This window comes from Natator depressus, chromosome 1 (assembly GCF_965152275.1).
Source record: "Natator depressus isolate rNatDep1 chromosome 1, rNatDep2.hap1, whole genome shotgun sequence".
Classification (NCBI taxonomy): domain Eukaryota; kingdom Metazoa; phylum Chordata; order Testudines; family Cheloniidae; genus Natator; species Natator depressus.
In genome coordinates this window covers 213005952-213020169 of record NC_134234.1, presented here as the reverse complement: position 1 = coordinate 213020169, position 14218 = coordinate 213005952, and the positions used below count along the sequence as shown (strand labels likewise).

The following is a 14218-nucleotide window of genomic DNA, read 5'->3' as shown; positions in this document are numbered from 1 at the left end:
GCAGCTGTTTTACAGACGGTCAAATTATTTGATCTCATGATCCCTGTCACACTGTCTGGAGCGGCTCACGGCACTGAGTGCCCACCTCAGGGCAGATGGTGAGAAACAAGGCAATACCCCAAACTGCTGGTGTGTTCTGTAAGTAGATTTCACCAAGCCAGTAACAGATGTGAGCTCCTGGACCAATGTTCCCTCTACTTTTTACATCCATGTGTGGAATGAATTTTGTTCTGTGCACCAGTCTAGAGGTGATGTGTGGTAGGGTTGGGGCTGAGGGGTTCAGAGTGTGGGAGGCAGCTCAGGGCTGGGGCAGAGGGTGGCTGTGCACAGGGTGAGGGCTCTGGCTGGGGGTGCAAGCTCTGGGGTGGGGCCAGGGATGAGGGGTTTGTAGTTCTGGCTGCCCTGGGGCTGCAGTGGGAAGAGAGGACTCCCCCAAGGCCTCTCTTGCTGCAGCAGCCTGGGGCCAGGGGAGAGGCACCTCTCCCCACTGTGGCAGCTCTGGGGCTGGGGAAGAGTCGCCTCTCCAGTCTAGGCCCCTGTGGCTGCGTGCCTATGCGGCCTTTGATAGCCTTCTGTGCGTCCATATAGCCACGTAGCTCAGAGGGAACTTAGTCCTGGATCACTGTATCTACCTTACCATGGAGTCACAGACCGTCCCCTTAGACTCTCCAGTCTATTGTCACCCAAACAAACTGGACTTAGGGATAAGTGGTCACTTACACCGAAAATCACATCACATTCAGGTTTCTTCCAATCCCAAGTGACCAGCCACTTACTCAGATCACTTGGTACCCTGGATCTTACACCAAAGACAATGCCTGTGGCCAATCCTGTAATAAAGTATATACAGGTTTATTCATTAGGAAAAAGAAATAAAAGGGTTGTTTACACGGTTAAAGCAAGCAATCACCTACACACAAATGAGTTACCATTTATATCCTCGGAGTGACAGAGTTGTAGTGATCTGTCAAGTCCAAATGTCCTTCAGCGGTGACCCAGGGGTAACCCCTTGGGGTCTCGGGCTTCAGTTTGGTTTCTTTAGCCCTGTCACAGTTCAAACAGCCAAAAAGATGAAAAATCGTCCCATCTATTATTTTTATTTCCCTCTTCCAGCCTCCAAAGCAATGGGATAAGACCTTCTGCATGTACTACATGCAGGGGAGGGGCGGCGGGGATCATTCCCGTGCCTGAGTTCACAATTCAGAGCAAACATTTTCAGTTATAAAGCAAAACTTGCATATGTTCTTGTAGCATGGACCACAGACGTTACCAGTGAGATTAACGCCCGCAGCAGCTAACCAGCATTTCATAAAGTCTAAACACTCAATACATTCTTCCACGACTAATACCTGTTTTCAGCAAAACTAACACACATGTGACCCTGCCTGGTCTCCAGCTACGAGATTGTAACTTTTCAGCCAAGGCCTGCAGCCTGGGCAAGAGCTGGCATCTGGCCTGCCAATGTCACAATCCTTCCCGGCCTTTATCTATTACAATCTGTATGTAGCTGCTGCTAAATGGTGGCCTTCCAGAGACGCCCACTGTATTTCGAAGGGGCCTGTGGTGTCGAAAAGAGTCTCTTACTCCTGGAGCGGTTCTCTAGCAGTTGCTCCTGCAGAATGATGCACAGGATCATTAGCAATCGCCGGGATTTCACTATTCACACCCCAGTTCATTTCAGAATCAAATGATTTTAAATTCCCTTTTTCTGCATTTCCTTCTAGAATTCACAGATCTGAGGCTGGTGAGCAACAGTGACTGTGCAGGGCGGCTGGAGGTTTTCTACAATGGGACGTGGGGCAGCGTTTGCTCCAATGCGATGTCTGGAGTCACCCCAGCAATTGTCTGCAAACAGCTGAACTGCGGAGACGGCGGGCAGATTGCAAGAGACTTTGAATATGGAGCAGGTTCTGGTCCCACGTGGCTGGACCATGTTGCATGCAGTGAGCAGCACAGCTCCCTCTGGCAGTGCCCGTCAGAGCCCTGGGATCCAAAGTCATGTGATAACCGAGCAGAAGAGACCCATATTTCTTGCATTGGTAATTCTGAAACTGCCTGCATGCGCGTATGCAAACCCACATGTAAACGATGAGTTTAATTAATTGAAAGGTTAGGATAGAACTTTTGTTGTTGTTCACATCTCAGTGTAGGTAGATTTAAATTCTCAACACAAGATACAAACATATTTTCATGATGTTTTATAGGAACAAGCATTTGCCTGATTAACAAGAAACATGGAAGTTAATCAATTAATTTTAAAAGAGACCTGTGTTGGACACTGCAATAAGGTAGTGTGAGAGCCAAGAAAAGCCTCTCCCTAGAGACCGTCATGAGGCAGCTCTGTGGTTATTAATCCTTTTGGGATGAACAATCAGAGGTGGGCCCAGGCTGTGCAGTTTGGGTCAGAACTGGAATCCCCCACAAGTCTGGGTGCATGTCGGCCTGTGTGTCTGAGTAACAGCTGAATATCAAATTAATTAGGTATTAAATGACCCAGAGTTCACATTTCAGTTCAGACAGTGCTGAAATTAGGGGGCTAAAATACAGATAAATTCTACTCCCACATCACACACACAACCCAGTGCATTCACCTCAGCTTTTTCTCTCCATAGGAAAAAAACCAAAACCAACTCAGACCCTGTTTGCTGAATGCCCGAACTCTCCAAGCTGCACAGGTATCTCTGCTTCTCACTGTCTCCCTCTTGGTCCCTAAGTTGTCCCAGTAACATGTGAGGTTTCTGCATTTCTAGACCAGGACAAGTTACGTGTCGTGGGAGGAGAGGACAGATGCTCGGGGAGAGTGGAGGTTTGGTACCGTGGCTTCTGGGGAACAGTTTGTGATGACTTCTGGGACATGGCGGATGCTAATGTTTTGTGTAAACAACTGGGCTGTGGCTCTGCTCTATCTGCCCTGGGCGAGGCTGCATTCGGCAAGGGGACTGGTCCCATCTGGGTGGAGACGTTGAATTGCAGAGGGACAGAGTCATCTCTCTGGGACTGTCCTGCCAGGCCCTGGGGTGAGAGCAACTGTGGTCATAAGGAAGATGCTGCCGTGTATTGCTCAGGTGAGTGACAGGAGATGTTTCTGCTACATGCTGTAATATTCAGGGAAAAGGATGGTTTAGCCCACCCATCCCCTTTGGTCCCAGACTAGGCCCTCCCATCTCCTGTGTGCCGGAGCATCCTGGATGTTGAGGGGTGGAACCTTTGTGGGGTCAGACTGGCTCAGGCATCAGCCCACATAGCCCCTGCATCCATTACAGGCCCCACTGTGCTGGTTTGTTATGAGAGTCCTCATTGCTGCACAGAGCACAAGGGACTTGGGCCCTAAATCACTAACAAACAGGCCCAGTGCTGCTGTGAGGGAGTTTGTGGAGGTGACAGCTGGAGACAACCAGGGACTCTCAGAGGTGAGAATCCCCCCCCGCCCCAGGAACAAACATGTCACCTCCCCCTTACTACAGGTTCCAAGTTTCCTCCCTTTAATTTTGCAGGTCTGACAGAGAGGACAGATTTTCCAAATACCCCAGTTAAAGCATCCCCCTCCTCCCATCAAGGGTTAAATTTCCCTGGTGCTGGGTCACAGCAGAGGAGCTGCAAGCTGCAGCCTGAGGGAAGGAGCTCCTTTCCATGGCTTGTGAAATCAGAGGGCGAATGACAGCGGGGTGGGAGCTGCAGGCCCTGCTGAGCCAGAGGATTCCTGTCTGCTGGCTCCAGCTGACCGGGCAGGGCCCATGATTTAAACAGCATCCTGTGAGCTGCCCCCATGGTGCACACACTGTGTCCCAGCCCATTACCCTGCTGTCCTGGGCCCTGCAATGAGTGACTGGGGAGCTCCCTGGGCTCCCACGACTCTCACAGGCTAATCTCTCCCTGTCGCATGTTCATTTCCATCCAGCTCCCCCGCGCCGCCCTCCAACCGACAGTGGGAGAGTCACGGTGTCCGTGGTCATCTGCATTATCCTGGGGGCCCTGCTCTGCCTGGTCTTAATCATCCTGGGGGCGCAGGTGCGAAGTGCCAGGGCACAGCGCAGAGGTGGGTCCTGATTGGTGTCACTGTGTGAAATGCTTCTGCAATAGCAGGGGGCTGCAGGGTGTCAGGGTGAGGGATGATACCAGGCTGGGTGGGGTGGCCAAGGGTGCCTGTTAACTCCTCTCTCATTGAATATTTCATTAACTGTCTGGCAGTGGAACAGCCCAGCCATGAAATCTGGAGATGATACTGGCTAGGGACCTTTACAGTTTCAGAGAAACGGCATCTGTATCCCCACCCGCCCCCACCCTCCGGTGATCCACTCCAGGAGTGCCTACTCAGGCCTCCTGCCGTCACCTGTCTCTGGGTGGGAACCCCCTGTCCCATCTCCTTGTGGCCAGGGGTTTTTAAGACTGCACAGCCCCCTGCCTTCCACTGTGATACCACCAGCAAACCAGTCTGCCTACAGGGCAGCCCCCATGCTGTGCTTTCTCCCCAAGGGCTATGAGCAGGGCATTGCCAGCAGTTACAAGTTAGCGCCCAGCTCTCTCTCAGCAGATTACACCTTATTCCTAGGATAAAAGTGTGACAGAGAAAACATTAAAAACAATACAAATTCCTCCACACTTGCTGAACATACCAGAATTCACCCATCTTCCTCATGGGCAGCCTGGTAGACCAACATCCCTCCAACGATTCAGGGTTGGGATCCCCATGGACAGAAGGTCCTGCCCATTTGCTGAATCAAAATGAAGGCCCTGAGTCTTTTTAAACTCAGGCTTTCATATCAGAAGTCCTCCTTTGTCTCTTGGTCTCTGGTAACCCAGTTTGAACCAGTCTGTATAAACCACCCTGAAGGTTGTTACCTTTCTGGAGTTGTTTACAATCACCACCCCGCCCCCCCGACACACTCAGTGTTTTTTCTCCCTGGAGGAGCTGGGGTAACCCTCCCACATGCAGTAGAACATAAACCATTTATAGCTTTAATACAGTGATTCCCAAAGATACTGCCTGGAGCCGCAGTATCTGCCACAGGGAGGGGATCTGAATATCATGAGGAGAGACATCATGCAAAAGGGACCTAGAGAAATTGGAAATATTGTCAAGGAAAAAAGGTGTCTAAAAATAGAGCTGTGGTAAATAGTTGTGAAGAGAGTGATCCAGTAGAAAAGACAATCTTAGGAAGGACAAGTGTGGGAAAGGAGCATTTTACTGCCTTGTATTCAAAGCTGACACTTGTAGGGGATTTTACATCTATAACACACTTTATACAAACATTAGCTACCAGCTCCTTGGCAAGAAGACAGAGGACGGGACTGCCATCAACATACATGTAACAGTCACAACTTTGCAGTAAGACAATGACTATAATCAGATCTCATGCTTCAGGGCTTCAGCCAGTCTCCTGCAGGGGTCAGGAAGGAATTCTGGGGAGCCCCCATCTTTGTGTTTTGTTTTGCTTCGTTTTGTTTCTTGCCCTCCTCTGAAGCATCAGGCATCAGCTACAGAGGGATATGTGTCACTGGATGGGCTGGACCAGTCCTCTGAGGTGATACAGAGAAACCTCTTTCGAAGATAGGTGGGTGGTGTGTCTTTTCCACATGTTCAGGGTCAAACCAATTGTCAGATTTAGGGGTCAGGAAGAAATTTCCCCCCAGATCAGATTGGCAAAAAGGGACCTTGTGGGATTTTCCTCTTCCTCTGAAGCATGGAGCGTGGATCACCTGCCAGGATTATCAAGGCATCTCTCAAGTAATCAGTTCCCTGCCACTGCGGGGCCCTTGGGCATTGGTGGCACCTTACTCGGTCCTGCTTTCTGCCTGTGGCACACAAGAGTTTATTCTCCTGAGGACTGAAATGCTTTACTCTACGTGCATCTTTGGGCTCAAACCTAGGGGTATCTGGGTGAAATGCAGTGGCCTGTATTATACAGGAGGTCAGACTAGATGTTCTAATGGTCCCGTCTGGCCTTAAACTCGATGAAAAAAAAGAGGTTCTCACCATTTTGCAGATAAACACCTGTGTGGGGGAAGAATTATTTAAGCTGCTCCAAAGGGGAATAGCCAGAAATAATGAGATGAGATTAAAAAACATTTAAGATGAATGTGAGGAAGCTTCTTGACAGCGAATTAGCCCTGGGAACCATCATCAAAGGGCTGTGGTGGAAAGAAACCCTGTCACCTGGCTCATTTAAATTCCAGCACTGGGAATGTGCGGTAGGGTTCAGGCTTGCACTGGGCCCACGAGGAGGGGCTGGGTGATCCCATAGTATTTCCCATCTCTGGTTTCAATGACCCTGTGCAAACCCTGCCCTTTGTTTTCAGGCTCCAGAAGACCCTTGGATCCCTTCTCTGAGGCTGTGTACGAGGAGATTGATTATAACCTGATGAGAAAAAAGCAGGAGATGTTCAGTCGCTCAGGTCTGTGGGTCTGACTCTTAACAGGGAGAAGCTATCTAATGCCCTGTCCATCGGAGGCCCTGACCCAGAGTTAAATCACTGCAGCTTCAGCCCTGTGAGCTTGTCACTGGAGCTGGGCACAAGTCTCCGTTATGAAATGTTTTGGTGAAAAATGCAGATTCAGAGACACCGAAACATTTCACAAATTCCTGTCAATTTCACCCAATTGTTCCAAATACACACAGAATGATTCATTTCATTTCAACACTTTCTAAAGAAAACATTTTGTTTTTTTCAATTGGATATTACTTTTCCATTAGAAATTTCCTTTAATATTATCGGAAAGAAAACAAATAAACAAAAATTAACAAATGTCCAAAAGAACACCAAATGGTTTCATTCAACATTAAACTTTTTTTTTACTTTTGCATTTCCCAAAAATTGACAAAAAAAGTCATTTTTGGCTCAACTCAAAACAATCTTATGTTTTGCTTTTTTCCCCCAATGGTCAGAAAACCAAACCACCTGTTTTTTTTTTTTTTTACCAAGCTCTAGCTGTGGGAGCTGGGTCTGTGGTGAGACCAGCAGTTACTCATGTAGACTGAGAGAGATGGATTTCCTTCCCACCGTACACTGAGTGTCCCAATTCTAGGGACAATTAATTTCCCATCTGCCCGTCCTGCAGCCTTGGCATGTAACCAGTGAGTGGCCAGGAAAGCGACTGTCTGGGGCAGGCTAAACTATCATTTGAAAACTTCTTTGGAGCACTGGAGCAGGGGATGTTCTTTGCCCCCCTCCCACCGCAGCCACTGGTCTGCTGTGTCAGCTCCCTCCTGCCCCTGGAGCAGAGAGATCAGCCCAGGAGAGCCTCATGACTTTGAGTCCCGGCCCTTTTATCCTTTGTGCCATTTTGTCTCAATGTCTGATGGGAACATCCTGCCCAAGGGCTCTGCTGTGGTGGAGCTCTGAGAACATGCTCAAGGCATCTCCCAGCATCACTGCCAAGATGGTTACAGTGAATCACAAAAAGAAAAGGGGTACTTGTGGCACCGAAGAGACTAACAAATTTATGAATCACAGACTCTGCTCTGGGCCTTTCTTGGTTTAATCTGGAAACACCATGGAGAGCTGATCGACTGATTCATGGGGGAGGTGGGTATTTACCCTTAAGAAGGAGGAGTCCCCTCTGTGGCTGAGGAGGCCAGGACAGTTGTGGAACTTCCCTGGACCAGCAGCCAGAGACGGGCCTTTCACTCACCACAGCATCCTTCAGGTCAGATTGTATCATCCCCTCAGTCACATTTACCACGATAACATGGAGATTTCTCTTGGGGAGTCTGTGTCAGACTCTCACTGCTCGGAGTTGCTGTGAGTCACCATGTCCCATAGAGGAAGGTATAGACTGAGAATGGAAATCCTGCTCCAGGCCCCGGATGTGTTCCCAGTCCCACAGTTCTGCTGTTCTCACTGTGATGAATTTCTGGTTCTCGTCTCTCCAGTCTCCTATTCAGATGATTCAGTGACGAAGCTGCAGTATTACACCGGGGACAGCGAGGGGGAAAATGATCCTGGATCAGAACAAGGTAATGGGGGAGGGGCAGACTCAGGCCAAGAGACCCAAATCTGGGCAGAGAAATGAATTTCTATCACACTTTCTGCAATCGCAGCCATTTCCCCTCACACGGTTCCCATTTTACACAGTTGGGTCTCATCCCATTGAACAGGATTTCTGTCAGAATCTCAGGATGGGAACATGTGACCATCTCCTGAGCACACTGAGTGGCTCCCAGTGACCTCCCCAGGTGAGGAGCTGGAGGAGACGGGTCAGTCTCTTTGGGTGGAGGCGTCAGTGCCCAGCAGGGCTAGTCTCTTGTCCCCAAGAGAGAGAGGAATCAATCATAGAATCATAGAATCATAGAATATCAGGGTTGGAAGGGACCTCAGGAGGTCATCTAGTCCAACCTCCTGCTCAAAGTAGGACCAATCCTCCACTAAATCATCCCAGCCAGGGCTTTGTCAAGCCTGACCTTAAAAACTTCGAAGGAAGGAGATTCCACCACCTCCCTAGGTAACGCATTCCAGTGTTTCACCACCCTCCTAGTGAAAAAGTTTTTCCTAATATCCAACCTAAACCTCCCCCACTGCAACTTGAGACCATTACTCCTTGTTGTGTCATCAGCTACCACTGAGAACAGTCTAGATCCATCCTCTTTGGAACCCCCTTTCAGGTAGTTGAAAGCAGCTTTCAAATCCCCCCTCATTCTTCTCTTCCGCACACTAAACAAGCCCAGTTCCCTCAGCCTCTCCTCATAAGTCATGTGTTCCAGTCCCCTAATCATTTTTGTTGCCCTCCTCTGGACTCTTTCCAATTTTTCCACATCCTTCTTGTAGTGTGGTGCCCAAAATTGGACACAGTACTCCAGATGAGGCCTCACCAATGTCGAATAGAGGGGAACGATCACGTCTCTTGATCTGCTGGCAATGCCCCTACGTATACATCCCAAAATGCCATTGGCCTTCTTGGCAACAAGGGCACACTGTTGACCCATATCCAGCTTCTCGTCCACTGTAACCCCCTAGGTCCTTTTCTGCAGAACTGCTGCTGAGCCATTCGGTCCCTAGTCTGTAGCGGTGAATGGGATTCTTCCGTCCTAAGTGCAGGACTCTGCACTTCTCCTTGTTGAACCTCATCAGATTTCTTTTGGCCCAATCCTCTAATTTGTCTAGGGCCCTCTGTATCCAATCCCTACCCTCCAGCATATCTACCTCTCCTTCCAGTTTAGTGTCATTTGCAAACTTGCTGAGGGTGCAATCCACACCATCCTCCAGATCATTTATGAAGATATTGAACAAAACCAGCCCCAGGACCGACCCTTGGGGCACTCCACTTGATACCGGCTGCCAACTAGACATGGAGCCATTGATCACTACCCGTTGAGCCCGACAATCTAGCCAACTTTTTATCTACCTTATAGTCCATTCATCCAGCCCATATTTCTTTAACTTGCTGGCAAGAATACTGTGGGAGACCGTGTCAAAAGCTTTGCTAAAGTCAAGGAACAATACGTCCACTGCTTTCCCCTCATCCACAGAGCCAGTTATCTCGTCATACAAGGCAATTAGATTAGTCAGGCATGACTTGCCCTTGGTGAATCCATGCTGACTGTTCCTGATCACTTTCCTCTCCTCTAAGTGCTTCAGAATTGATTCCTTGAGGACCTGTTCCATGATTTTTCCAGGGACTGAGGTGAAGTTGACTGGCCTGTAGTTCCCAGGATCCTCCTTCTTCCCTATTTTAAAGATGGGCACTACATTAGCCTTTTTCCAGTCGTCCGGGACTTCCCCCAATCACCATGAGTTTTCAAAGATAATGGCCAATGGCTCTGCAATCACATCTGCCAACTCCTTTAGCACTCTCGGATGCAGTGCATCCAGTCCCATGGACTTGTGCTCGTCCAGCTTTTCTAAATAGTCCCGAACCACTTCTTTCTCCACAGAGGGCTGGCCACCTCCTCCCCATGCTGTGCTGCCCAGTGCAGTAGTCTGGGAGCTGACCTTGTTCGTGAAGACAGAGGCAAAAAAAGCATTGAGTACATTAGCTTTTTCCACATCCTCTGTCACTAGGTTGCCTCCCTCATTCAGTAAGGGGCCCGCACTTTCCTTGACTTTCTTCTTGTTGCCAACATACCTGAAGAAACCCTTCTTGTTACTCTTAACATCTCTTGATAGCTGCAACTCCAGGTGTGATTTGGCCTTCCTGATTTCACTCCTGCATCCCCGAGCAATATTTTTATACTCTTCCCTGGTCATTTGTCTAATCTTCCACTTCTTGTAAGCTTCTTTTTTGTGTTTAAGATCAGCAAGGATTTCACTGTTAAGCCAAGCTGGTCGCCTGCCATATTTACTATTCTTTCTACACATCGGGATGGTTTGTCCCTATAACCTCAATAAGGATTCTTTAAAATACAGGCAGCTCTCCTGGACTCCTTTCCCCCTCATGTTATTCTCCCAGGGGATCCTGCCCATCAGTTCCCGGAGGGAGTCAAAGTCTGCTTTTCTGAAGTCCAGGGTCTGTATTCTTCTGCTCTCCTTTCTTCCCTGTGTCAGGATCCTCAACTCGACCATCTCATGGGCACTGCCTCCCAGGTTCCCATCCACTTTAGCTTCCCCTACTAATTTTTCCCGGTTTGTGAGCAGCAGGTCAAGAAGATCTCTGCCCCTAGTTGGTTCCTCCAGCACTTGCACCAGCAAGTTGTCCCCTACCCTTTCCAAAAATTTCCTGGATTGTCTGTGCACTGCTATATTGCTCTCCCAGCAGATATCAGGGTGATTGAAGTCTCCCATGAGAACCAGGCCTGTGATCTAGTAACTTCCGTGAGTTGCCGGAAGAAAGCCTCGTCCACCTCATCCCCCTGGTCCGGTGGTCTATAGCAGATTCCCACCACGACATCACCCTTGTTGCTCACATAAGATTGTCCTATGTTATAATTACAGATGGGCTCAGCCCAACTCACTGATCAAAACCCACCAGAACTTTGTGGGAGGGGGGATTTGCAGATTCTGACCCCAGCTTCGGATCTCAGTTTTGGGGCTGGCACCTGTCGCTATAACAGGCTGAAGCAAAATCTTGGACCTGAACTTCCCGGCCTGGCCCCATCTCTAATTATAAACAGGGCGGCATTTCTACCCCAGCTGCTCTCAAGGGAGTCCGTGATTTGGGCCCTGTGGGAGTTTAACCTGCGGCTGGGTGGGGGAGACACTGAGCAGATGAGCCAGTTCTGCTGAGAAGCTGGAGAGCTGCCAAGTTGAGCCCTGGGCTGCCTGAAAGGCTAGTGGAGAGCAGGAGCTCACAAAGGATCAGGCCAGTGATCTCCCAGTGGGAGCTTTAATTCCTGCAGAGGGGAGGTTCCCCCTCCCCAGTGAAATAGGAAAATTCAAACCTGTCTGCAGAGATCAGCTGGATTCACACAGGCCGGCTCTGGCCTGGCAGTGCCCGTGTTGCAACCTGTTATCTCAGCACAACCCAGATCCTGCTCCCACTGAAACACATAAAAGAGCTGCTGTTGGATTCTGCAGGGACAGGATTGGCCCCTTGTTATTTCTGGGACTCCTGTTTTACTGTAGTTCTCCGACTTGTGCCCTTCTCAGCATGGGCCCCCTGCAACTTCCCCTCTCATGTGCCATGACAAACAGCTCTAGTTAGAAGGGCCACTTGCACTGAAGAGATGCTGCTGGTGCCATGGGCTGAGTGTGGTGTTTGCTGTTCCAGAGGGAGTTTCCCCAGGGGGGTCTCAGTTGGATTATGATAACGTGGAGGAGCCTGCCTTGAACGATGTCCCCCAGACTCCAGACGGACGAGGTGAGCATTTAATCCGCCTCCTGGAAGCAACGTCACCCTGACAAAAAACTAACTGTATTTCCCAGGAGGGACAATAGTGGTTTGTTAAGAAAACCAGGAAGTTCACCCACCAATATTCTCTATTGGCGTAACGCTGGGGGCGCTGACCAGGTGCATGACAAGAGCTGTGTGGAGGCCCAGGTGTAAGGAAGCATGTGATGTCCAAAGGCATAATAAAGGCCCATAGCAGGGACTGAAGGAGCAGTTCGCTGAGGAGCTGCCCACGCTATACTTGGCTCAGGTCACTGTCCCAGCTTATATACATCTGTGTCAGACACGCTGTGCTGGGGGGGACATAGAGATTTTACACCCAAGGACCCATGTTCCAACCTTTTAGCTGGCTCCCCGTCCCCCCACGCTTGTAATCTAGGAGCTCTAGGATCCTCTCAATTAGCTCCTGAAATATATCAAATCAATGTGATATGTGAAATCCCGCAGTCTGAGGGTTTGAGAGAAGGGCTTCTCTTAATGCCCTGAAGGTGGAAGTTAAGTGCTGAGAGATCCCCAGGGACCAGTGAGGCTGATGCATCTGCAGCTTGTAGTTTATTTCTGTCTTCATTGTGAATATTCTCTTAATTACTTCCCATCTTCACGTCAGATGCCCCTGCCCTGCCTGGAGATGTCCCAGGGGCTGTTTACGATGATGCCAGAGAAGCGTGTGTCCCTGAAGGTGACCCTGGCTTGGGGCAGAATGATGAAAAAGGCACTGGGGCAAGTGACAGGGATGCACAGACAGGTGAGTGGAGAACTGTTTGCACTTCACAGTGTCTCTGCAGAGTGGGGTAGCTGGAAATGTGGGGTACACAGCAAGGGAACAGCCCTTGCCCACCCAACGCCTGTGAGAAAAACTCTCCTTCTCTCATCTCTCCATTCCCTCAAAGAAGAGGTTTTAGTGCCGGAAATAGAGAGAGGAAAAGTAGGATCTGTGCTGGGTGGTACTTCCTGGTCAAACCAGCAGGATAGCTCGGATTCCCTCAAGCTCTAGGTTCAAATCCTTGTGTGGCTGCCCTACTCTTGATGTACTGGATTCCTACCTATTTACTGAACGTGTATCTTTTGGGCAGAATCTTATAAACCAAAGTCATGTTACTGCTGCACAAATGCTAAAGAGCCCATGACACTTCCTGTAAAAGTCGGGCTTAGCCCATTATCCTTGGCCTAAATTTCCACTTCCCTCCCTGTTGTGCCACGAGCAGAGGAGGTGCAGTGGTGATGAAATGTGCATTGCTTAGTACTTGATGCTTATCTTCATTGTTAGGGCAGAGTGACAGTTCTGATGTCCTTAAGTGCTCCTGGCTGGTAAGTGCTTGGGATTTTTTTAAAAATTTACAGGTAGCTATAGCTGGCACTGGGCAGTGTTAGCTGGTCTGGAAACCAAAGGTTTTAATTTCTAGACTGTGTATCGAGATGATGGATTAGAACTTGTTCGAGACCAAGCCAGACGACTGAAGGGGGAACAATTCCTAGCCCACACCGGAGAGCAAAGGTTCTCAAACCATGGAGCATGGAATATATTCTGGGGCAGCATGAGAAGCCAGAGCAGAGAGCAGCGGCTCCTTTCCAGGCACCCAGCTTCGAAGGCAGCGCAGCCCCCAGCAGCAGCGCAGAAGTAAGGATGGCAGAGTATGGTGTTGCCACTTTTACTTCTCCTCTGCTGCTGGCGGTAGTGCTGCCTTCAGAGCTCGGCAGCCGGGGAGCTATGTACTTACATGGCTCTTTGTGATTCAATGCCCGACTGCTTTTCATATTTAGTGAGAGTTGGACGTTGATTTTTGTAAATCGGTAGATGTACTTGTGTGGTGGGGGTGGGGGGCGTCAACTGCAATGGACACAAAGAAGGGGGGTGATCAAATAAGTTTGAGAACCACTGCTGTAAACGCCGCCTTGCTCTGCTGCTGCCCATCACCATAGAGTGGATCCACTGACTGTATGTGTCTCCCTTGGTATTCTCAGGTGGGAGTCTGCACTCGCGAAGGAGTGAAGGTGTATCTGGGATGGAGAAGGAAACCCTGTTCCTGCCTCTGGGAGACACAGGTTATGATGATGTGGGACACTGTAACTCTGGGGGATCAATATCAGAACAATGTGATTGGACAAAATAACCTTGTGCTGATGTAAACGCTTCGCCTCTTTCTCTTAGAAATGCTCCCTCTGTTCTGATGGTCCAGAGACAGTCCCTTCCAGTCTGATAGACAAAGCAGGTGTTTTTATAAGATTTGTGTGAAGTTGCAAGAAATACAAGTGTGAGAGGGAAAAGATTCCTAAACTTTCTTTGTATAATTTTCCATTGTTTCAAGGGGTGGAAGTTTCCTGTTTTTTTATGCCTGTAATTTCTTCATCTTGAATTTGTGCCTTTTTGCATATTAAATCCTTTCTGAAATTCTTCCCTGTTGTGGAAGTGTTTCTTGCCAGATGAATTGTGCAGTTTCCAGGGTTCATCACAGGGAG

General features: G+C 49.1%; 1 protein-coding gene across 1 annotated transcript in view; it reads left to right on the top strand.

Moving 5' to 3' along the window:
* The window catches only part of LOC141974932 (antigen WC1.1-like), a 54620-nt gene extending 40604 nt beyond the window's left edge, over positions 1 to 14016 (top strand). Inside the window, exons 7-15 of the mRNA XM_074934994.1 lie at positions 1725 to 2039; positions 2613 to 2675; positions 2751 to 3065; positions 3899 to 4036; positions 6298 to 6393; positions 7872 to 7955; positions 11642 to 11731; positions 12369 to 12506; positions 13724 to 14016. Of these exons, the coding sequence (XP_074791095.1) occupies positions 1725 to 2039; positions 2613 to 2675; positions 2751 to 3065; positions 3899 to 4036; positions 6298 to 6393; positions 7872 to 7955; positions 11642 to 11731; positions 12369 to 12506; positions 13724 to 13872 (1388 nt within the window). The 3' untranslated portion in view covers positions 13873 to 14016. The remainder of the gene's footprint in view (positions 1 to 1724; positions 2040 to 2612; positions 2676 to 2750; positions 3066 to 3898; positions 4037 to 6297; positions 6394 to 7871; positions 7956 to 11641; positions 11732 to 12368; positions 12507 to 13723) is intronic.
* Positions 14017 to 14218: the final 202 nt, after the last annotated feature.